This window comes from Ahaetulla prasina, chromosome 2 (assembly GCF_028640845.1).
Source record: "Ahaetulla prasina isolate Xishuangbanna chromosome 2, ASM2864084v1, whole genome shotgun sequence".
NCBI lineage: Eukaryota > Metazoa > Chordata > Lepidosauria > Squamata > Colubridae > Ahaetulla > Ahaetulla prasina.
In genome coordinates, this window is record NC_080540.1 from 146,653,182 (window position 1) to 146,676,026 (window position 22,845).

Consider the following 22,845-nt stretch of genomic DNA (forward strand, 5'->3'; position numbering starts at 1 on the left):
ATATAAAAAAACAACAACACCATTTGAGTCCATCAGATGGCATTGCTTTAAAGATGGAATCTGAACGTATGCCCATGCCATTGGATGTCCATCTTAATACAACACTTACAAGTAATTACTTACAATTGTAAGTACAATACTTAAAAGAGTTGTACCTTGATGAAGGTATCTTTTCCTTTATGTACACTGAGAGCATAGGCACCAAGACAAATTCCTTGTGTGTCCAATCACACTTGGCCAATAAAATTCTATTCTATTCTATTCTATATCAACATGCTAGACAACAATCAAGGGATAGCCAACCGAGTGCTTTTCAGATGCACTGATTTAAAAATACTACAGTCTCTGGGCATTAGCCAACTGGCATGGATAACATCCAAAACACCTGGAAGGCACCATGTTGCCTAATCAGTTTACCCTTTGGAAACAATCTGGCAAGCCTGCTGCTTTTTCCTCTCTTGCCCTTGCCCCTATTTATCTGTTTTAATCCCTTGTTTTCAAAAGTAGTCGGTAACCTTGGCGTGACCCAGCTTATTCTGGCCTGGGACCCAATTTTGGGGTGAGTTCTAGTTCTGCCTTGGCCATGAAAGCTGGCTGGGTGATTTTGGGCCAGACATAGTCTCTCAACTCAACCCACCTCACAGGGTTGATATTGTGGGGGGAAATAGGAAGAAGAAGGAACATTAAGTATGTTCACCACCCTGAGTTATTTATAAAAACAATAAAGGTGAAATAGGATGAAATAAAATAAAATAAAATAAGAGAGGTATTTTTAAAAGGCCAGTTTAGACAAAATAAGTAGAAAGAATTTCCCCCCGTTATGCTACAATCCTATACATCAGCCTTTCACAGCATGGTAGCTTCCAGATGTGTAACTACAATTCCCAGTATAGAGTCCCATACTGGAGTCCAATACAGATTTGTTTCAGAGGAGACCAATGATTAGATTGGCGATCCTTATTACTTTGTAAATGTTGTGGAACCTCTGCTAAGGATCACCAAATTGCTGATATCACTTCTTAATGTTGAAGCTTTATGGGTGTATGTAAGAGCTCCCTGCACCTGTCAGTTGCAACCTTTTCTCTAAGCATGGCATAGGGCCGGGCTATTTACGGGACTGTCTGCTGCTACCGAATACCTCTCACCAACCCGTGCGCTCTCACAGAGAGGGACTCCTCAGGGTGCCGTCAGCTAGGCAGTGCCGTCTGGCGACACCCAGGGGAAGGGCCTTCTCTGTGGGGGCTCCCACCCTTTGGAACGAGCTTCCCCCAGGACTTCGTCAACTTCCGGACCTCCGAACCTTTCACCACGAGCTTAAAACTCATCTATTCATCTGCGCAGGACTGGACTAGATTTTAGATTTTAAATTTAAATTGGTTTTAATGGGTTTTATTATGTATACTGTTATTTTTAATTATTTGGCTATTTGGAATAAGTTTTTTAATGGATGTTTTATTTTGTATTTATATGTATTTTTATCTGCCTGTAAACCACCCTGAGTCCCTAGGGAGATAGGGCGGTATATAAATACGAAAAATAAATAAATAAATAAATAAAATAAATAAGCAGGCGTGTCCAACTTTTAAGACTTGTGGACTCCACCTCACAGAATTCCCCAGCCAGCCATGAACAAAACAGCTGGAAACTAGTTCTTAATTCCTCTTCCATTCCTTGAACCTATAACCATAAATCTTTAATCCAATATAGGCTGTGCTGCACCAGGCAAGAACTTAGGCAACTATACAAATTGTAATTCACCATTGTATCACCCACCCCTTTTCCAAAATCACAGGTTTAATCACCCACAGAGGCAGGAGGAAGCTCATAGATCACATAAAGAGGCTTAGTGGACAAATAATTCAAGGCAACCCCACCCCAAAAGGTTGATGGGGTGGGTGGGTTAGTGTAAAAAAAATCTAACTAGAAAGGTAGGTTGGGATATCTTCCTTTCCCATCTGCCAGTGAGTAGAAAGATGGCGGCCATTGGCAAACTGTGGCTGCACTCTAAAGCAGGGGTCTCCAACCTTGGTCCAAAGCTGGCTGAGGAACTCTGGGAGTTGAAGTCCACAAGTCTTAAAGGGACCAAGATTGGAGACCCCTGCTCTAAAGCACTTGTCTTAGGGATGTCCTCTTTCTCCACCAGCTTCTTTTATTAGTGAGGTAAAAGGTTATTAAGCAGCACATCTCCCATTCTGAAGCTATCCACAGCTCTTTTATGTGCTAAAAGGTCTGGAGAAAAAGTTCAACATGGGTTGCAACAGACAGCTGCAGGGAGCTCTTACATATATCCACAAAGCAGAACCATCTCCTTTCACTTCAACATTGAGAAGTTACAGTATTTAATATGATCCCCTTACTCAGGGGACCCCCTTACTCCTTTGAGGCAACAACCTGAGGCAAAAGCAAAAAAGCTGTTTTTTGTGGCTACTGTGTTCCTTTCTGATCACATCTACCAAATTGGTAGAATGGTTTCTTGCAATTTTTAGGCAGGTGGGAGGAGAAATAAATCCTAAATTAGACTCCCAATTAACATACGCACACCGAAAAAATCCATGTCTATGATGTAGCCCCATATATTACAGTTCTTTTTATTCAAAAAGTTTTTATTAGTCAAAAAAAAGGTTTATACAAATACATATCAGGTATGGTAAATTTTCATTTTTCTTATCTAAAATAAGAATTTTACTCAAATTTTTTAACACATACAACAGCCATATGGCAAGCAGGTAACACGAAGTAGCTAAGTTTACAAATTTTAAATACGTAATAAAGAAGGGTCAAGAATAAACAGAATATCGTACAAAAGAGAATAAGGAAAACCAACACAATCCCAAATATCTTTATCACTTCCTAGTTTTGGATCTCAGAACTCTGGGTTCAGCCTGACCCAACTCCAGGGCATAACAGCGGCAGCCGCTCCGCCCATGATCTATAACCTCCCTTCTTCAATTCCTGGGTCATCTGATTCCAGGAGGGCTTTGTGTTCCTCCACATAGGCCGTAGCCTCCAATTGTACTGATTTTTTCGTAATGCCCTCCCGGAAAATCATCAATCCCTCTGGCATCAGCCATCTGAAGCCCACTCCTTCTGGTACTATTTGCTTGACAAAAAATAATATTTCTTTCTTTTTTCACGTACCTGTCTGGGAATCTGCCTCAGAATGGCTATCTCCCTGCCCCTGTAAATCAGTGCCCCACTCCTATGTTTTCTAAGAATTTCATCTCTCGTCTCTCTTCTCACAAATTTGACATGAACCTCTCTGGGAACTGCATGCGTGCGTGCATATTGTAATTAACTCTATAAACTCGATCCACATCCCAATTCATGAAATCAACACCTCTCCCAAGAAATTCTCCCAACAATTTAGTCACAACATCTCTCAAGTCTTCTTGGTCCACTTCTTCCAAATTTTGAAACCTAAGGAAATAAGACATTTTATCCATCTGTAGTCCAAGCACAGCATTGCCTGTCGTCTCCTCTCTTTTCTGCACTGCCCGATCTCACCCTCCAAACCTTCCACTTTCTGCTTGTTTTCTGCTGAAACTTGTTGAGTATCCTTTAAATCCTTTTGATAGTCACAATTTCTGCTCTTATTTCATCCAATTTCTTGTCCATATTAGATAACTTTTCCAAAATTCTCCATCTCTCCAGCAGTTGGTCTCTGACCTTTGCCATTAAGGAAAAAAAATACAAAATCCTCAGGCAGGCACAGTATCCTTGTAATTTCCTCCGGATCCACCAGGGGCACTCACAGGAGCAACGAGTCCAGAGTACAGTTAGTCAACCAGGAAGTCAAGGGAAGTGATGTCATCAAAATTCTCATAGTGAAGGCGGAAGCTGGACGCCACCACTGTTCCCCAGAAGGAGGGGGCCTCAAACCTTCCCTCCTAAATTTCTCCATCACCTCTTCTCTCCAGAGCTCCACAAAACCGTAATCTTCTTATTTTAAGTTCTCCTCTCCAGAATAACTCGTGCTCCTTCCAACCGCAGGGGAGAAAACCCCGCACCGGAGCACTCCACCACGCCACCGATATTCCCTTCCTTCTCCTCCTCAATTCTTCTCCGCTCCCTGTTCACCACCAGGCTGCTGCAGTTATAAATCCAATGCCCCGTGTCACGGGCACAGCGCCCAGGCGACGACCAAAATAATGGCCGCGGCCTGTGGCCTCCAAACCCCGCCAAGCCTAGGACGCGCCAGCATCGGTCCCCACAGTCCTGTATGTCGGCTGGGAGACCCCTGGCGAGCCGTCCGTGCGGCAGGTGTCCTTTTCGGAACACCTGGCCCCTGAGGGCCTCGGCGGCGGCCGGATTCGGGCGCTGGAGGCAGGAGAAGCCTTCCAGACGTCCGTTGCCGCTGGACACCAGAAGTCGTCTCCCATATATTACAGTTCTTGATCCTCCTAAAACTATAGAAGGCACCCTTGACTGGCAAAAAATTGCAAATCCCTACTATAAGATGTAAGATACACGGACTGCCATCACTACTACTATATGTTCATGCTGGGCCTTCTCCAAGGACTGGGTTGCCATGAATCTGTGCATATCTCAAAGTCTGAACTTTCAGTATCAAAGAACTGATGCTGAACAACCTATTTGTCGGTTAAACATTAAGCAACGTATTTTATTAAAGATTACAGTATGCTCCCTGATATTGATGGAACAATGTGATAGATGTTCGGTTTCTCTTTTCTTTTGATCCTCTAAAAGGACTGCCTTCCCATACTATTTAGAAGAGGCAGCTTTTCATGTCTCGTGCTGAAAGTTCATTCTTCAGCATAGAATGGGGAAATTGACCCCTTGACTAGTCACTGAAATGATTCTAGAACCAATCATGTGTTAGGGAGTAATGGACCAAGTTTGAATACAGGTAGTCCTCAACTTACAACCAATAACAACACTGAAAAAAGTGACTTACGATTGTTTTTCATACTTAATGACCGTTGAGGCCTCCCCAGGGTAATGTGATCAGAATTTGGGTGCTTGGCAACTGGTTCATATTTGTGATGGTTTCAGAGTCCTGGGGTCATGTGATCACCTTTTGTGACTTTTTGACAAACAAGTGGGGAAGCCAGATTCACTTAACAACCATGCAACATTTGTTACATTTGTTAATGAATCACTGCAACAACCAACTTGCAGTGATTCATTAACAAATGTAGCAAGAAAGATCGTAAAATGGGGCAAAAATCACTTAACAAATGTCTCACTTAACAACAGAAATTTTGGCTTCAATTGTCATAAGTTGAGGACTACCTATACATAGCAGCTGTATATGTGCATGTACATATATGCGTATATACATATACGCACACACGCACACACACTTACATACATATGGATTATTTTGCTTAGCAGCCTGTATCTACATCTGTCATTGTAGCAGAAATCTATTGTTCTGAGCATAAATCTCTTCAGTCTAACTGTGCTTTCTCCCTTACAATTCTTCATTCCATTAAACCCAACTAATCCCCTTCTTACTACTTTTCCTTTTGAAAGCATGATGATGCCTGGCATTCAGATACACGTGGCATACAGTGTGTATCTTTTTGATAAGGTCTTCTGTTTTTCATATCTATGTCTCCATATTCTCCATTTAATTTTTAAAATCAGGCAATAGAACCAAGGCTTTGCTTTGGAAGCAAAATTACCTTGTACATAGCTGAATTAATCTTAAAAGCCTAGAAAACAATTTGTTTTATTTTTTTTTATCTGTAGAATTGAGAATTGCTGGGGCATGGTGGTAAAGGTGTTGAGCTAGGAGTGGTGAAACCCAAATCTTGTCCTACCAAGAACCCATCTTGGTGACTTTGAACCCATTCCTTGTGTGTCTAATCATACTTGGCCAATAAAGAATTCTATTCTACTCTACTCTATTCTGTTCTATTCTTTTCTTTTCTATTCTATTCCATTTCATTCCATTCTAATCTATTCTCTCAGCCCACACTGGGAGAAGAAGGCACATATTTTTGTGACTAATCTAGCAGTGAAGTCAAAACAAATAATGCAAAACTTCTTATATCCTTAAATAATCTGACAGAGTTAAATTTTACTGCATGTTTTATTTTACTACTAGTGAGTAATAATTAACTCATTTTACTGATGAGCAAAAGTATTATACGGCATCACACAAACTTTCACTTGCAAATTTTGAAGAAATTATATTTAGAAGATCTGGATCAAAGAGAGAAATCTAATATTCTTTTTATTATCTAGAAAGAACAATTAAAGAACTATTTTCTCCAGTAGTGTCTGGATTTTATGAACATTGGCAATTAATGGTGAAGTACACCACAAACAAATTCTCTGCTATAAATTGTGTTTATCTGTGTGCCTTCAAGTCAATTCTGACTCCTGGCAACTGCCAGGAACCAATCCCTGTAGTTTTCTTGGTGAGATTTCAGGTTTGCCTTCTCCCTAGGACTGAGAGAACCCGTCCCAGGATTTATGCCCAAGGCAGGATTCGAACTCATGGCCTCCCGGTTTCTAGTCTGGAATCTTAACCATGAAGCCAAGTTGACTTTTAGTGTAAATTGTAGAAGATCACAAATTATATGTATTAGATATATAATAATGAGATATTGAAACCTGCATTAGTCCTCAAAGTAAATGTGTAAATTCTTTTTCTTTTTTAACACTGAAATGTTTATAGATTTATCTTTTTCCAAGGTTGTACAGCTGTCCTTAGGATACTTCTGTGTTATCAGAAAAAATGTGTGTGCCTTATCAGAAAAATTATATATTTATATACATATAAATTATATATCCAGTTTGATTATTGATGCCATGTGCTTTTCAGGAGTTTATTAAAGAGTAGTTGAATGGTTAAAATATTACTCAACTTCAAAGGGGTTTCTTGGAAAATACATGTTCTGTTTCTGACAGTAAATATTGTCAGTTAGATCTCAGGCTGAAGTCTCTAGCCAAAGCAAATACTACCGAGTGACATTTTCTTTTCAGACGTGAATGGACAAATGTCATCTATTTCTTCATTCATTTGTACAGGAACTACCCCTATGCCTCATGGGTTTTTTTTATGTAATAAACTGATTAGTTCTTTCAACATTCCAATTGCTCAGAGGACTGAACTGTACTTCATTAAGGTATTAATGCTGTAACACTAAAATGAAAGATGTGTACTTGTATCACAGGAAATACAGAAATTTTAGTGAACTACAAGTAGTCCTTAACATACAACCAAAATTGAATCCAAAATTTATGTTGCTACATGAGAAATTTCTTAAGTGAGTTTTGCCCCATTTTACGACTTTTTTTTTGCCACACTTTTTAAGTGAATCGCTGCAGTTGTTAAATTAGTAACATGGTTGTTAAGTGAATCTGGTTTCTCCACTGACTTTGCGCATAACATGATCACATGTCCCCAGGACACTGCAACTGTCATAAGCCTGAATCAGTTGCCAAGCATCGGAATTTTGATTATGTGACCACAGGGATGCTGCGATGGTCGTAAGTGTGAAAAATGATCATAACTCACTTTTTCAGGGCCATTATAACTTTGAATGGTCACTAAACGAACTGTTGTAAGTCGACAACTACCTGTACATATATAAAAAACTATTTTGAGAGGATCAGTAGCAAATATCTCCCCTTTTTGGAAAGTTAACCTTGTGTATAAAGTTTAGTTTAATTTGGGAAACAATGAACAGCAAGATTTTTGATCTTTTTTCAATTCAGTTCAAATTCAGTTCAAAACCAGAGTCGCTTGGTTTCTCCCTTTCATTTATTACACCCTGTGCTTCCACCATAAGAGAAGGGGCAAATGACAAAGTTTTATACATTTTAATATATATATAAAACATTTTTAAACATTTTATACAGTAATTAGTACATGATAAACTTCTCCTAAAACTAACATCCTATGGCATCTCAGGACCCCTCCACAAATGGATATCTGCTTTTCTGTCTAACAGACAACAAGTGGTCAAAATTGGCAATGCTTTATCAAATCCTGTTCCTGTCAAGAGTGGCGTTCCTCAAGGCAGCGTCCTTGGACCAACACTCTTTATACTATACATTAATGATCTTTGTGACCATATCTCAAGTAATTGTGTTCTCTATGCTGATGACGTCAAACTATTTAACACCACAGACAACACTTCTATCATTCAAAACGACCTTGACCATCTAACCGCTTGGTCTAAAAATTGGCAGCTCCAAATTTCAACCAGCAAATGCTCAGTCTTACATATAGGAAAAAAGAACCCAAAAACTAAGTACATACTAGATGGACATTACCTTACAGACGACCCCCATCCCGTTAAAGACCTTGGAGTTTTCATGTCAAATGATCTAAGTGCCAAAGCCCACTGCAACTACATAGCAAAAAAAGCTCTAAGAGTTGTAAACCTAATTTTGCGTAGCTTCTTTTCCAAAAACACCACACTACTAACCAGAGCATATAAAACATTTGCTAGACCAATTCTAGAATACAGCTCACCTGTTTGGAACCCTCACCACATCTCTGACATCAATACAATTGAACGTGTCCAGAAATATTTTACAAGAAGAGTTCTCCATTCCTCTGAAAACAACAAAATACCTTATCCCACCAGACTTGAAATCCTAGGCTTAGAAAACTTGGAACTCCGTCGCCTTCGACAAGACCTAAGTTTAACTCACAGAATCATCTATTGTAATGTCCTTCCTGTCAAAGACTACTTCAGCTTTAATTGCAATAATACAAGAGCAACCAATAGATTTAAACTTAATGTTAACCGCTTTAATCTAGATTGCAGAAAATATGACTTCTGTAACAGAATCATCAGTGCTTGGAATACTTTACCTGACTCTGTGGTCTCTTCCCATAATCCTAAAAGCTTTAACCAAAAACTTTCTACTATTGACCTCACCCCATTCCTAAGAGGACCATAAGGGGCGTGCATAAGCGCACAAACGTGCCTACCGTTCCTGTCCTATTGTTTTTCTTTTCTTCTTCCTATATATATATATGCTTATACCTCCTAACATTTACTCATATATATGTTTATATACTATATAATCTTTTTGTATGATGTTGTGACAAAATAAATAAATAAATAAATAAATAAATAAATTAGTTCAGATTCAACAAACAGCTGGAACTGCCATATTGTAAGGGGAACCCCCCCTCTCGTGTTGAGATAGTAAATCCACCATTTGTACAGTATCTTTGAAAGAATACTTCAAAGATTTGGTGTGGATGAGGATCAGCTAGAGAACAATGCATTAAAAAAATAGCTTTAAATGCAGTGGCGGGATTCAGCCAGTTTGGGCTGGTTCAGGTAAACTGGTAGTTAAATTGCTGGCTTGCTCCGCTCCTCCCCGCCCCTTCCAGGAGTCCCCACATGCCCCATTTTGGCTCCCAGGCAAGTGCTAGGCCCAAAACAGAGTGCGGGGGGCTGTGGCACCCCTTCGTGGTCTGTTTTCATTCCTAGAAGGCTTCAGGGAGGTCTCCTAGGCCCAAATGGGGCACAGGGGGGCAGCCCATCCCCCCCATGGCTCGTTTTTGCTCCCAGGGAGCGAAAGGAGGAGAAATGCTGTCTGTCACACCCCCTGGCCATGACCACCATGGCCACGCCAGTGGTGGGTTTCAAAAATTTTTACTACCGGTTCTGTAGGTGTGGCTTGGTGGGTGTGGCATGGATTGGTGCGCATGGCTTGGGCGTGGCAGGGGAAGGATACTGTAAAATCTCCATTCCCTCCCCACTCCAGGGGAAGGTTACTGCAAAATCCTCATTTCCTCCCGATCAGCTGGGACTCGGGAGGCAGAGAATAAATGGGGGTGGGGCCAGTCAGAGGTATTTGTTCTCTGAACTACTCAACTACTCACAGTTCTCTGAACTACTCAAAATTTCTGCTACCAGTTAAATTAAATTATTTGAATCCCACCACTGCATATTAATTGCATTTATTTTATTTATTTATTTAATCATATTTATATACCGCCCTATCTCCCAAGGGACTCAGGGCGGTTTACAGGCACTAAAAACAGATAAATAGAATATAAATACAATATAAAACATTTAAAAAACTTATTCTAAAGCCCGTCCAATTAAAAAATAGAAATAAAACCCAAATTAAAACCCAAAATTTAAAATCTAGCTCAGTCCTGCAAAATTAAATAAGTATGTTTTAAGCCCGCGGCGGAAGGTCCGAAGGTCCGAAAGCTGACGAAGTCCGGGGGGTAGATCGTTCCAGAGGGTGGGAGCCCCCACAGAGAAGGCCCTTCCCCTGGGCGTCGCCAGACGACATTGCCTCGCTGACGGCACCCTGAGGAGACCCTCTCTGTGAGAGCGCACGGGACGGTGGGAGGTATTCGGTCGCAGTAGGCGGTCCCGTACATCCAATGTGAATGGCTTCAAAATATAATGCAATGTGGCTGTTTCAGTCTTTGTATTTAATTGCAGATTGTTAAGTAAAATTTAACCAAATAAAAGTTACTATGGGTAGTCCTCAACTTAGATCACAATTGAGGCCAAAACTTATGTTGCTAAGTGAGACATTTTTTAATTGAGTTTTACCCCATTTTAAGACTTTTCTTCCAATAATTGTTAAGTGAATCATTGCAGTTGTGAAGTTAGTCACACAGTTGTTAAGCAAATGTGGCTTCCCAGTTGATTTGCTTGTCAGAAAGTAGCAAAAGGGGAATCACATGAGCTCAGGACACTGCAACCGTCATAAATATGAACCACTTGCCAAGCATCTGAATTTTGATCATGTGACAATAGTCATAAGTGTGAAAAAATGGTCATAAGTCAGTTTTTTCAATGCTGTTGTAACTTGGAACAGTCACTAAATGAACTGTTGTAAGTCGAGGAATACTGTACCTAATATGACAATATCCAAAGCTACAAGCTAATCAATACCAGTGCCCCTTTTTCATAAAAAGCAAATATGGTTCAGCTCTTATTGGATCATCCTTGTGCCCTCCCTTTTATTGGTTGTGGCTGTGAATTTCCTAATAACTCATCAAAAAAGAACGTGCAAATTGCACAATTCTGCAACAGTTAAAGGTTGAACAGTATTTCTTCTCTTCTTTTTTGCTTGTAGTAATAGGTAAATTATTTCTATACTGAAAATGGAATTAGTCAGTCAAAAACATATTGACATTTTTTCTGAAGAAATATTTGTCCAATTCTTAAAGTGCTTACAATAGTGTCCCTTTTTAATAATCTATTCCTTATCCCATAGAGCAGTTCCTGTTCTGCTAATTTCATAGAATTTCAGAAGTCTTTCAGCTATTCTGCAACATTCTTGGTCTACAGAATATTGATACGCCTTGCAAGACCAAGATAAGTGGAACGACTTGCCTTCAGAAGTTGTGAATGCTCCAACACTGGAAATTTTTAAGAAAATGTTGGATAACCATCTGACTGAGATGGTGTAGGGTTTCCTGCCTGGGCAGGGGGTTGGACTAGAAGGCCTCCAAGGTCCCTTCCAACTCTGATGTTATGTTATGTTATGTTATGTTATGTTATGTTATGTTATGTTAGGCAAATGGTGTCATTGCTTAGAGCAGGGGTCCCCAACCCCCGGGCTGTAGCCCACTACCAGGCCTGGAGCCTTTTGGAAATGAGGCAGGCAAGAGTGCTTCGTTTGTGTAGGCTGCAGCCGCACATGCCTGCCACTTGTGCAAATGGTGCTGCGCATGCGTGTGTGCTTTCCCGCCATGTGCACTGAACCATCATCTCCACCACTACCCTGGCCGGTCCACAAAGCCCAAAAGGTTGGGGAACTCTGGCTTAGAGCTTGAGTTTGAAGGATCCCACCAATTCTGTCATTGGAAATACAGCCTATTGAATCTTCTTCTAAAACTTAGTAGGTGTTTCATTTAGGTTTATGCCACTTAAAGATGATTAAGAGTAAAGCAAGTTCTTTTCATCCTGCACCATATTTAAAAGTTGCAGTCTTTTAAATGTAATTAATTAATTGATTAAATAGCAATTAACTGAAGGAAACTCCTATTCAACTCAATAATTATTTTTGTAACAGTTTATTTCACTAGTTTAAGATACAATTTCTGTACTTCCATTTCATCTAGTTTTAAAGGATGAAGCTTAACATTGCCCCTTGATTTTAAAGTCCGCTGATTGGACTTTGTGCTCATTTTGCACCCTCCAAATGGGTCTAAAACAACTTACCGCAAGCAACTTGCCATGGCCAACTTGCCGCAGCAAACTCACTGCAGGATAATTTGCTGCAGAACAAGAGTTACACTAATATCAAAGAAATTGTGGTGTATATATAGTAATTAAAGACAGGATGGCAAAAGAGGGACAAAATGAAATGTGAATGACAAAAATTATATTTTAAAATTTATTTTAAATAATTAAATTGAACTGTTGAGTTGTTCCACGGCAAGTTGTCCTGCAGTGAGTTGTCCTGTTGAGTTGTCCTGTGGTGAATTGGCCATGGCAAATTGGCCATAGAGAGTTGTCGCATTCCGCCTCCAAATCTGTTCTAAGGGATCTTCCAAATCATTGGAGCACATTTGGGAGTGCAAGATGAAGTTGCATCTCCATCCTTGGTGAGCCACAGGCTGAAATGCTTTAATAAGCAGAAAAAGTATCATTAGATTTCACCTATTGTGAAGAGGAAAACCTGAAGACTATATGCAACGTAATATTACTGTAGGACAGAACTTCGTATGTATGAAAATGAATTTATCATCTTAAATTTTATCCCACTTTAATGGGGCTGAAGGACACTAAGCACATGATGTAAATCTGATGTAATAAATTAAGAGATATGTCTTTACTATTGTCCCAATTAAGTTCAAGCATTTATTCAAGTCCCGACTTCTTTTTTTAAGGGAGAGTTAGAAATGTGAAAAACATTATATAATCAATCAGTGAGTCATTGAGACTTAAAACAGTATAAAGTATTTAAAATCATTTCCAGAAGTAATAATTTAAGATATCACATAACATATTAATTAATTACGAAGAGTACTGCATAGGATAATAGAACTTTATAACACTAAGATGTAAATTATAAGAATGATACTTCCATTGGTAAAAAATTATAAAATCTAAAATATGGCACTGATATTATATGGTGCTATAAACAAGTAGCATAAAATTAATGAAATATATGAAATAATAAAATTATTAAATAATTAATAATATTAAATATTTAATATTAAATAATATTAAATAATAAAAATTATTATGAAATAATAAAATTAATGAAATACTAATATATAGTATTATATATTATAATATATAATACCACATATTATCATAATATGGTGGTATATGAAGCCTGCTATAAAATTAATATGTGCATTTAGAAATATCCTGATTTAATCTTCCTCCAGGAAACTCACCTAAAATAATCTGTATGTGAGAATAATTGTTTATCACAAAGAAAAGGTGCTGGTAGGTAATGGAGCCTAAGTACTCAACTAACAGGTGCAGTTAGAGGAACAGTTTCCCATTTGTGGTTTTTTTTTACAAAAAAAATTCAGTACATGTAAACTGCAAAACCAAATATCTCTGTAAAAGAAATATTTCTGTGAGCTCTTTTGGATTTCCCAATAAGGAAGTTGAAAAGGGTTCAGTTTTTTTCTAAGTAGGTACCTCCAAAACTATTTTTTGTATGAGGAACAAATCTCTTATGCGATCATATGAATTGGATAAAATAACTCATTTGATCCTGTAGCACATTTGCTTACCACGTACAAATATAGCGCTGTTTGGACCGAAGGTAATTCAACAGTTAATGAAACCCTCGTTCGGTTTTTCAAAATAACAAACCCCATTCTGACCAATTGTATCTTTCTTTTTTTCAAACACTGTGTGTAAAATAATTCAATATGGTTAACATCTTTGTTTCTGATCAGCCAGTTTCTTGTCTTTTGGAAAACATCAATCCTATGCTCAAATATGTCATTTCAACCCTTAAGAGTTTCATATAGCTAACAGTAGTAGCTTGTGTGTTAAATATACTTTTGAAACTTCTCAGGCAATGGCAGGTGGCTAAACAATCAAATGCTCTTACCAAACAGTTGTTTTTAAGATAAAGAATTACAGCAAAAATACTCATGGTCAGAGCCCTGCTAATGGAATGTGAAAAACCTGAAAGGCTTTGAAGAGAACACCAGTTTGTGGGTAAACCCCTGAAATAAAATTAATTTACATGTTCCTCTATTTTATTAGTAATTTTTATTTGAGGCAATGAAGGTCCCTAAACTATTTTGGGACATGAAGTGCCTTTTCTTTTTCTACCCCTGGTTACCATGGGGCACAATGCAGTTTCATCGGCTTGTTTCCATGAGACCTTGTCATAGGATGTTCTTTCAGAGATCAGGCCTTTCTGTTTCTGGCTACTTTAAGTGGTGTCCCAAATCAGCCTGGGGCAATTGTCTCTATAGGCAGAGCTTCTTTTTCTTCTTTCTATTTGGTAGAGTTTAAGAAGAAAAAGAAAGGGATGCGGTGGCTTACTGGGTAAGACACTGACTTGGTCAATCAAAAGGTCGGCAGTTCAGCGGTTCGAATCCCTAGTGCCCCATAACGGAGTGAGCTCCCGTTACTTGTCCCAGCTTCTGCCAACCTAGCAGTTCGAAAGCACGTAAAAAAATGCAAGTAGAAAAATAGGGACCACCTTTGGTGGGAAGGTAACAGCGTTCCATGCGCCTTTGGTATTGAGTCATGCCGGCCACATGACTACGGAGACGTCTTCGGACAGTGCTGGCTCTTCAGATTTGAAACAGAGATGAGCATCGCCCCCTAGAGTCGGCAACGACTAGCACATATGTGCGAGGGGTACCTTTACCTTTACCTTTTAAAGAAGAAAAAACGCTAGTAGGTTTTTAAAAAGTTTTGTTCTGGGTTAAGCCATTGTTTTACCTCACAAAATTCATCAAGTTCTTTCATTTTCTGATTCTAGAAAGGTAAGATCTGCCTTTTCCTCCCTGGCTCCCCTTTTTCTGGCCAGAATACCACAAAGAGTTTAGAGTTGCCTTGCTGAGGCAGCAGTTTTGTCCGCAGGTTTTAATGGGAGGTTTTCTCCTCCTTGAGGAAACCCAGGAAGGTCCTTCTGTCTTTTTATTCATGGAAACTGATGTTTAGAAATATCTGTCTGGCCCTTCTTCCTCCTTCCTCTGTCAACCGCCAACGAACCCAACTTCCAACTGTCCCAACATTCAACCCTCTTTCTTCAGACCTTCTCCCTTCTCTTCCTTCAAAGGAGAAAGAATTTAACCCTTAATTACCATCAGCCAAGACACTGGCTGCGCTCTGTTCTTCCTTACTCAGTTCCCTAAGAAATACAGGTAGTCCTTGACTTACAAAAGTTCATTTAGTGATTGTTCAAATGTGCCAGTACAATGGCACTGAAAAATGTGATTTATGACCTTTTTCACAGTTATGATCTTTGCAGAATCCCCACTGTTAGCTTGGCAACTGGTTCATATTTATGATCGTTGCTGTGTCCCGAGGTCATGTGATCACCCTTTGTGACCTTATGACAAGCAAAGTCAGTGGGAAAGCCAGATTCCCTTAACAACTAACTTATCACCTGCTGTAATTCAGTTAACAATGTGGCAAGAAGGATCATAGAATGGGGCAAAACTCACTTAACCAATGTCTCCCTTAACAGAAATTTTGGGCTCAATTGTGTACCTGTAGAGTGCCAGTGCATTGTTTTGGGGCTTGTTTTACTCCAAAGTTTTATGAATTATATAAGTCGTAGGCATTTAGTGGCACTCCCCTTTCTTAGTCTTATGACAAAGGTTGGTAAACTGAGGCTTATCCCTACACCCCTTCCTTTTTCTAACCTCTGAGGTTATCTTTTTAGTAGTATTTTCCCCCAAATTAACAGCACAGTTCCTATCATTTTGAAGTAGCAAATATATGAAAAGTATAATGTAAATAGTAAAACAAAGGTTAGTTTTAAAAATGTGTGCCAAATATCTCCAATAAAACCTGAAGAGACGACGACAATAGAGAAAATCCTAATCTCATCTCTTTGTGTGACATGGCATTACTTGATTTGCATTATTACTGCAGTCCTTGCTCTCTTTCTCCCGTATTTTTTTAAGGGTAGGAAAATTAAGGTTCTCCAGTTGCTGCTGAACTACAGCTCCCAGAATCCTTTACCATCCTTCATTTTGGGGTGAGGGCTGATAGCTCAGCAGCATCTTGAAAGCCATAAATTCCCTGTTCCTCCTGCCCACACAGCAGAAAAAGGGCAAATCAAGGTCATGAATACTGCTTGCTTTGCTTCTCTCTGTGCAGTGGGTGGATTGTGTTCTGATCTAAATTGTGGCCTGACTAGCACAGTGTGCTCTTCAGATTAAGGATGATTATGTACCATGGTTTCTTTTCCTCCTAGCTCAACATCTAAAGTGCCCAGCATTCAATATATGGTAGCAACGCTAATAAAAAGCACAAGTTTAAAATAGTATAATCCTGCTTGGGTTGCTTGTGCTAACTAGCCTACTTATTTTGCAAGAAAGAGAAACTGGTCATTACGTGACAGAATATACATTTTTAATCTTCTTATCAAATCTTCACCTTCCTAAAGTTAACAACAAAATGAATCTAACGCTTCTACTCTCTCTTTTCTTGTTCTTCAGAACTGTGGAAATGCCAATTCAGTGACTTTGCCAGAGACATTATTGTTCGTTTCAACTCTTGATGGGAGTTTACATGCAGTTAGCAAGAGAACGGGGTCAATTAAATGGACTTTAAAGGAAGGTGAGTATAAGAGATGCTATATTGCCCTTCTCTTCATTAACTTGTGGTAATTGCAAAGTTAATATATATCAGAATCAGTTTTGTTTTTTTTAAATCACATTCTGAAGAGCCTACTTGCCTGTGCAAGGTTGCTTATTATTTGGTTTTGATCCTATGATTTCAATGAAACTTACAGTATTTCCAAGTTAGAATACACAGGATTGCAAATTAAGAGAATAAACCTAGGCATGACTCCTGCTGAATTCAAGTGGCATGAGTACAGTGCATGCCAAATCTACCAATTTCTCAAGCCTTCAAGAATCTTGGAAAACTCTTTTTTAATAGTTGCCTTCAAAAGTCTAATTTCACATTAGGGTGGTAGCATAATTGTGGGATCAGTATCTAGGATATGCGGGGGCGGGGGGGGGGGAAGGCTTATGCCATCAGAAAGGTACATCTACCCTTAATTAAAGTGTGCAATGATTTTGTTAAGAAATTCAAGCTACCGTATATACTCGAATATAAGCCGATCCGAGTATAAGCCGAGGTCCCCAATTTTACCCCAAAAAACTGGGGTAAACTGGGGACTCGAGTATAAGCCGAGGGTGGGAAATGAGGCAGCTACCGGTCGGGGAAACCCTCCCTCCCTCAGCCGAGAAGGCTGGCGGCTCCCCCGCCCCGCCCTCTCACTGCACCGGCAGGGCTTCCCCGCACTAATGCAAAAGCCCGCCAAGTTTGCGCCATCCGGTATAATGTGAAAAAAAGAAGAAAAAAAAAAAACTCGAGTTTAAGCCGTATATACTCGAGTATAAGCCGAGGGGACGTTTTTCAGCACAAAAAACGTGCTGAAAAACTCGGCTTATACTCGAGTATATACGGTATTTTACAGACTCTGGGGACTTTTCCAAAACTTCAGAGTTTTCTTCTTCTGTTGCAATGACCGCATGCTATGATTCAACCTGATAAAGTGTACTATGTATGTCCAGACCGGTTATTGCCCAACAAAACTGTGAGAAAATGCCATGTGCCACAATACTTTTTTTTCTCAGATAGAAATAGTTTTATCTGTAATGGATAGGTAGATCTGTTCCCATAAGTAAGCAGGCTTTTCATTTAAATTAGTTTACAAATAAAAGTTAGAATAAGTTGTTAATGAGCTGCAAAATATGGATACCCAGGTATTTGGCTATCCCATTCTCTCCATTTATTTGTGTGAATGTGGAATGTATTTTAAGTGACAATTAGAATGTGGAATGATCAGGCAGATGCTCCAGACTACAAAAACAGTGGAGCTCCTCTTGAAGGGATTGTCATGCAGATAAAGTTTGCACTGAAGTGTACCCATGGCTTTCCAAAACTGTTTGGGAACATGAAAGGACACTTCAGTCAGCCAGATATGCATACTGACAAATGGTTTTATAGAAAAGAGGGGTATGCCTATATCGTGAGTGAGTGAGTGGGTGTAAGAGAGAGGGAAACATTGCAATATTTTATTATGGCTTTAAATGAAGGACAAAAATCTAATGCCATAAAACTGAAATTCACACCTCTGTAACTCCCTAAATCTGTCCGGAGCTATTTTGCAGAGCACATGTGGCTGAGGAAGACTGTGGAGAGGAAGAAAATTGCTATTCAGTTTTGGGGTCTGTTAAATGTGTACCACCCTAAAGTAGAAAGTAAGGATACAATTATTCAGAAGTAGTTAGTACAGGTAGTCCTCGATTTATGACCACAATGAGCCCCAAATTTCTTTTGCTAAGCAAGACAGTTGTTAAGTGAGTTTTGCCCCATTTACGACCTTTTTTGGCTCAGTTGTTAAGTAACTCACTGCTTTTGGTAAGTTAGTAATATGATTATTAAATAAATCTGGCTTTACCATTGACTTTGCTTATCAGGAGGTCACAAAAGGCATGACTCCAGGACATGCATCCATCATAAATACATGCCAGTTGCCAAGCATCCAAATGTTGATCATGTGACCATAGGGATGGCACAATGGTTGTTAAGTGTGAAAAACAGTCATAAATCACTTTTTTCAGTGCCATTGTAACTTTGAAGAATCACTTATTGTTGTAAGTCGAGGACTATCTGTACTTTACAGATAGATAGCCATCTGTACTGGCTTTAATGATCCTTAGTTTCCGATAAGTTAATTTGGAATTGAAGGCTATGTACAACTGTATGTTGTAATTTGCACATTACTTCTCATCTGGAAAAACATAATATTTTTTCCAATACAAACTCATTACAAGGCAAATGTACCACAACCAACATTTTCTTCATAACCATTTAAGCCTAAAAAAAAAAACACCACTCAGAATTGCTGAAAACAAGCTGCCAGCTTATTAATAGGATAAGAGCAGGGAATTATGGCCCTTCCACATATTTTGATCCTTCCGATTCCTTGCCATCAACCTTGTGGGCCTTCTCTTAAGGCGTGAGAATTAAAGTTTAAAGCATTTGATGTAGGTATTATTGATATATTTGTTAGCACAGTCTCAGTGTACTGCTAAAAACTATTTAATAATTTTGACTGCCAAGCTGCTCTATTGAGTATTGATTGGTGAGCTAAAACACTCTTGTTTATAAAGTTATAATAAATACTCAGGCTGTCATCTGTTCTTCCAGAAGTAATTCTCCTGGAAATAGCTGGATTTGTAGGATGATATATGAAAATAGCTGGATTTGTTGGATAATATATTACTCTTGAAACTCTTGAGCTTATTGCTAATAAGGAATACTAAAAGCACATTGCAATTTGCAATATCTTGAAGTGGTAGAATAATGCTGCTAATTGACTTATTGCATATGGCTAGGGATGCTTCTGGGACTTTTTGCCTCTGTGCCAAAATAACATAATTAGCTTTGAGCTGAGAAAATGTGAGCATGAGTGACCCTGAAACAATAGTAAGCATCTTACATCAAGGGCAGTAAGAGTTTGGAAGTGAAATCTCCACCCCATCCCCAGATTTTGTAGAATCTGAAGCATTTGCCAAAATGAGGAAAACTCTGAGCAAATTCTCTCCCCTTTTATCCTTGTGTGCTATGTCACAGCACATTTTCAAAAAGGGCAGAGTTTACTATATAGTGTTCATTGTTTGAACCCCAACCCCACCCTGGTCTTCCAGAAAACCTGAAGGTAAGAAGGCATAGAGAAAGGTTTGAAAGAAACAGGTGGATGAAACAACAGCAGTAGACACCTTCAGTAACAGTCTGTGAGAATTTCCTTGAGAGAAAGGAGAAGGAAGAACCACAGAGTCAGATAAGAGACAGTTTAGCCCACAGAAGCAATGGGGGCTTGGCCATTGCCTCAGAACGATCTTCCCTAGTTTCTTGAGCTTTAAAGGCGGGGTGGGGGGAGGAATGTACAGATAGTCCTTGACTTACAACCATAATTGAGCCCAAAATTTCTGTTGCTGAGTGAGACATTTGTTAAGTGAGTTTTGCCCCAATTTCACAGCCTTTCTTGCCTCAGTTGTTAAATGAATCACTGCTGTTGATAAGTTAGTAGCCCGGTTGTTAAGTGAGTCTGGCTTCTCCATTGACTTTGGTTGTCAGAAGGTCACAAAAGGGGATCACATGACCTCAACTACAACCGTCATAAATGTGAACCAGTAGCTAAGCATCTGACTTTTGATCACATTATCATGGGAATGCTGCAAAGTTCATAACTGAAAAACGGTCATAAGTCATTTTTTTCAGTGCTGTTGTAACATTTCCCTGAATGAACTGTTATAAGCAAGGATTATCTATACTTTCAGACTTGCAAAATTCTGTTACTGTAACTTTACAGTAAAGGCAGTGTTAGCAGAGGTGGGTTTCAGCAGGTTCTGGCCAGTTCTGGAGAACCAGTAGCGGAATTTTGAGTAGTTCGGAGACCCTGTAGTAAAAATTCTGACTGGCCCCGCCCCCATCTATTCGCTGCCTCCCAAGTCCCAGCTGATCGGGAGGAAATGGGGATTTTGCAATAACCTTCCCCCCCCCCCGGAGTGGGATGGGAATGGAGATTTTACAGTATCCTTCTCCTGCCATGCCCACCAAGCCACACCCACAGAACCGTAGCAAAAAAATTTGAAACCCACCACTGAGTGTTAGGACTCATGATTGGTGCCTCTTATCTGGATTACCTCTAAGGACTGACCCCTTCCTCTTTCAGTGTAAATTTGGGGGAGGGAATCTCAGTGGGGAAAGGAATAATGGGGAGTGGGCTATTTATATAGCCCTTGCAGCAGAGAAAATGCTGCCTCTTGCTTGTTCTCCATCCAGGAAGTTGCTATTTGGGGGCTGGGAAAAAGCAGCAAAAATGCAAGAACCATTTCTTCCCAATCCAGAATAAGCAGTCACAGCACAGAAAGTAGCCTGTGTTACTCTCTGGTCCAGCACCAACTACCAGTCTCCCTGGAGAAGTGTGGTAAGATAGATGGAAACAGGGAAGTACATTGACATGTATAGAGGAACTATTAATTTCAAAGCAAATGTCTTGCAAAATGTCTTTGGTTGATCAGAACAGTCAGACCGGATAATCCAGTTTTATTTAAAAATGTTATTGCATTTGAAGTATTCCTTTAGATCCCTATCTGAAACACAACCTTCTCAATTGATGTATTGTAAGATATTTAATGCCTATTTGTTCGGCTCCATATACAAGAAAGCCACATTTTTGTGCATGAAAAGGATGGGGTAATTATGCTAAAACTCTTTTTAAAAGCATTTCTGTGTTCTGACATTTCTTGATTGAGGACACAGCACGAAATAAGCTTGCTACTGACATTTAATGCAAAACTATGAGATACCTTTGACCATAGCAATTCTGATAAAAGCCTAATTAAACCTTGTTTCATCTCTACTTGGATCAAAATAGATTTTGAACCAATTTTTATTTTCTTACCTGAATCTGTTATAGTTCATGAAGAGGTTTCTTTAATATTTGCTATTTATTTACATAAGAAACATATGTAAATATTGTTCATATTATTGGAAGTTGTTGCTAGAGTGTTCTGAGTTCAATACAGTAGTAGACTAACCACACACACGCATACAAAGTTTATTCTGTATTCCATCTACATACTTCTTGTTAAGTTCAGGAAGTAACGAGGCTGGAGACCAGGGTAGTGACAACAGCTCTTTAATATATGGTGAACCCAGCAACCTGGCTGGGGAAAAACAACCCTTTATATACTGTTTAACCGGCGGCTTCAACCAATCAGCAACGTGCTTGTTTCCCGCCCAAAGTATTTAAAGATACATAACACTCCTCCCCTCCCAGAAAACACTTTACCACTATTTACATATTATTTACATGTTATTTTTTTTTTTTTTGCAAAATTTTTTTATTTTTCCATAATAATTCCCACAATTTGACCAGTGTACAATACAATCACTTATCCAACAATCAGTCCTATACTCAAATTATACTCAGTCAGGGCTGCTCGACTGCCACTCCCCCCTTTAATCCTTTCTTCCCTTCTCATCCTTCTTAAACTTCCCCCACCACCTTCTCCTCGCTTTCCTACTTCCCCTCCTCTTTCCCACTTCTCACTACCATCCTTTCTAACCCTCTATCTTCTCCTTCTTCTCCTCCTCCTATCCTTTCTTCTCCCTCCCTTCTTTCCTCCCTACCCACCTACCTACCTACTTTCTTCCTTCTTTACTCCTCTTTCCTTACCCTTTCCCTTCGGGAGTGTTTGCCGAGCAGTCCCGACATTACACCATTCCAACTTGTTTAATTCTACTATTATTCCTGTACAATGGCAACCAATCAATTTATAGTCTTCCCCTTCCCCGCCTCCTTCCCCCCCCCCCCAGACTTCCCAGAACAGAATACAGGGTATTGTAACTAACAAACATAATCTAAAATATAACATAAAACATATTCCATTTCACACCATCACACTATCAATTCCCTTCTTTCTTAAACTAATACATAATACCGTATATACTCGAGTATAAGCCGAGTTTTTCAGCACATTTTTTGTGCTGAAAAACGTCCCCTCGGCTTATACTCGAGTCACTCTTCGAACCCCGCACAGGAGGGGGTACGAACGGACTCCCATGGGAGGGACGGGAGCGGGCCCGCCGAGGTCTCGCGATTTGTCGCCCCAGGCCGCCCCCATTCCCGTGTCTGGTGGGCGGACGGCGCAAACTTGGCGGGCTGTGCATTGGCGCGGAA

At 39.5% G+C, this 22,845-nt stretch overlaps 1 protein-coding gene across 2 annotated transcripts in view; it reads left to right on the forward strand.

Annotated features, from left to right (window-relative positions):
* Positions 1–22,845, forward strand: part of ERN1 (endoplasmic reticulum to nucleus signaling 1) — a 105,998-nt gene that overhangs the window by 11,359 nt on the left and 71,794 nt on the right. For both annotated transcript variants that reach the window (XM_058169012.1, XM_058169013.1), the window contains exon 2: positions 16,577–16,697. In XM_058169012.1, the coding sequence (XP_058024995.1) occupies positions 16,577–16,697 (121 nt within the window). The remainder of the gene's footprint in view (positions 1–16,576; positions 16,698–22,845) is intronic.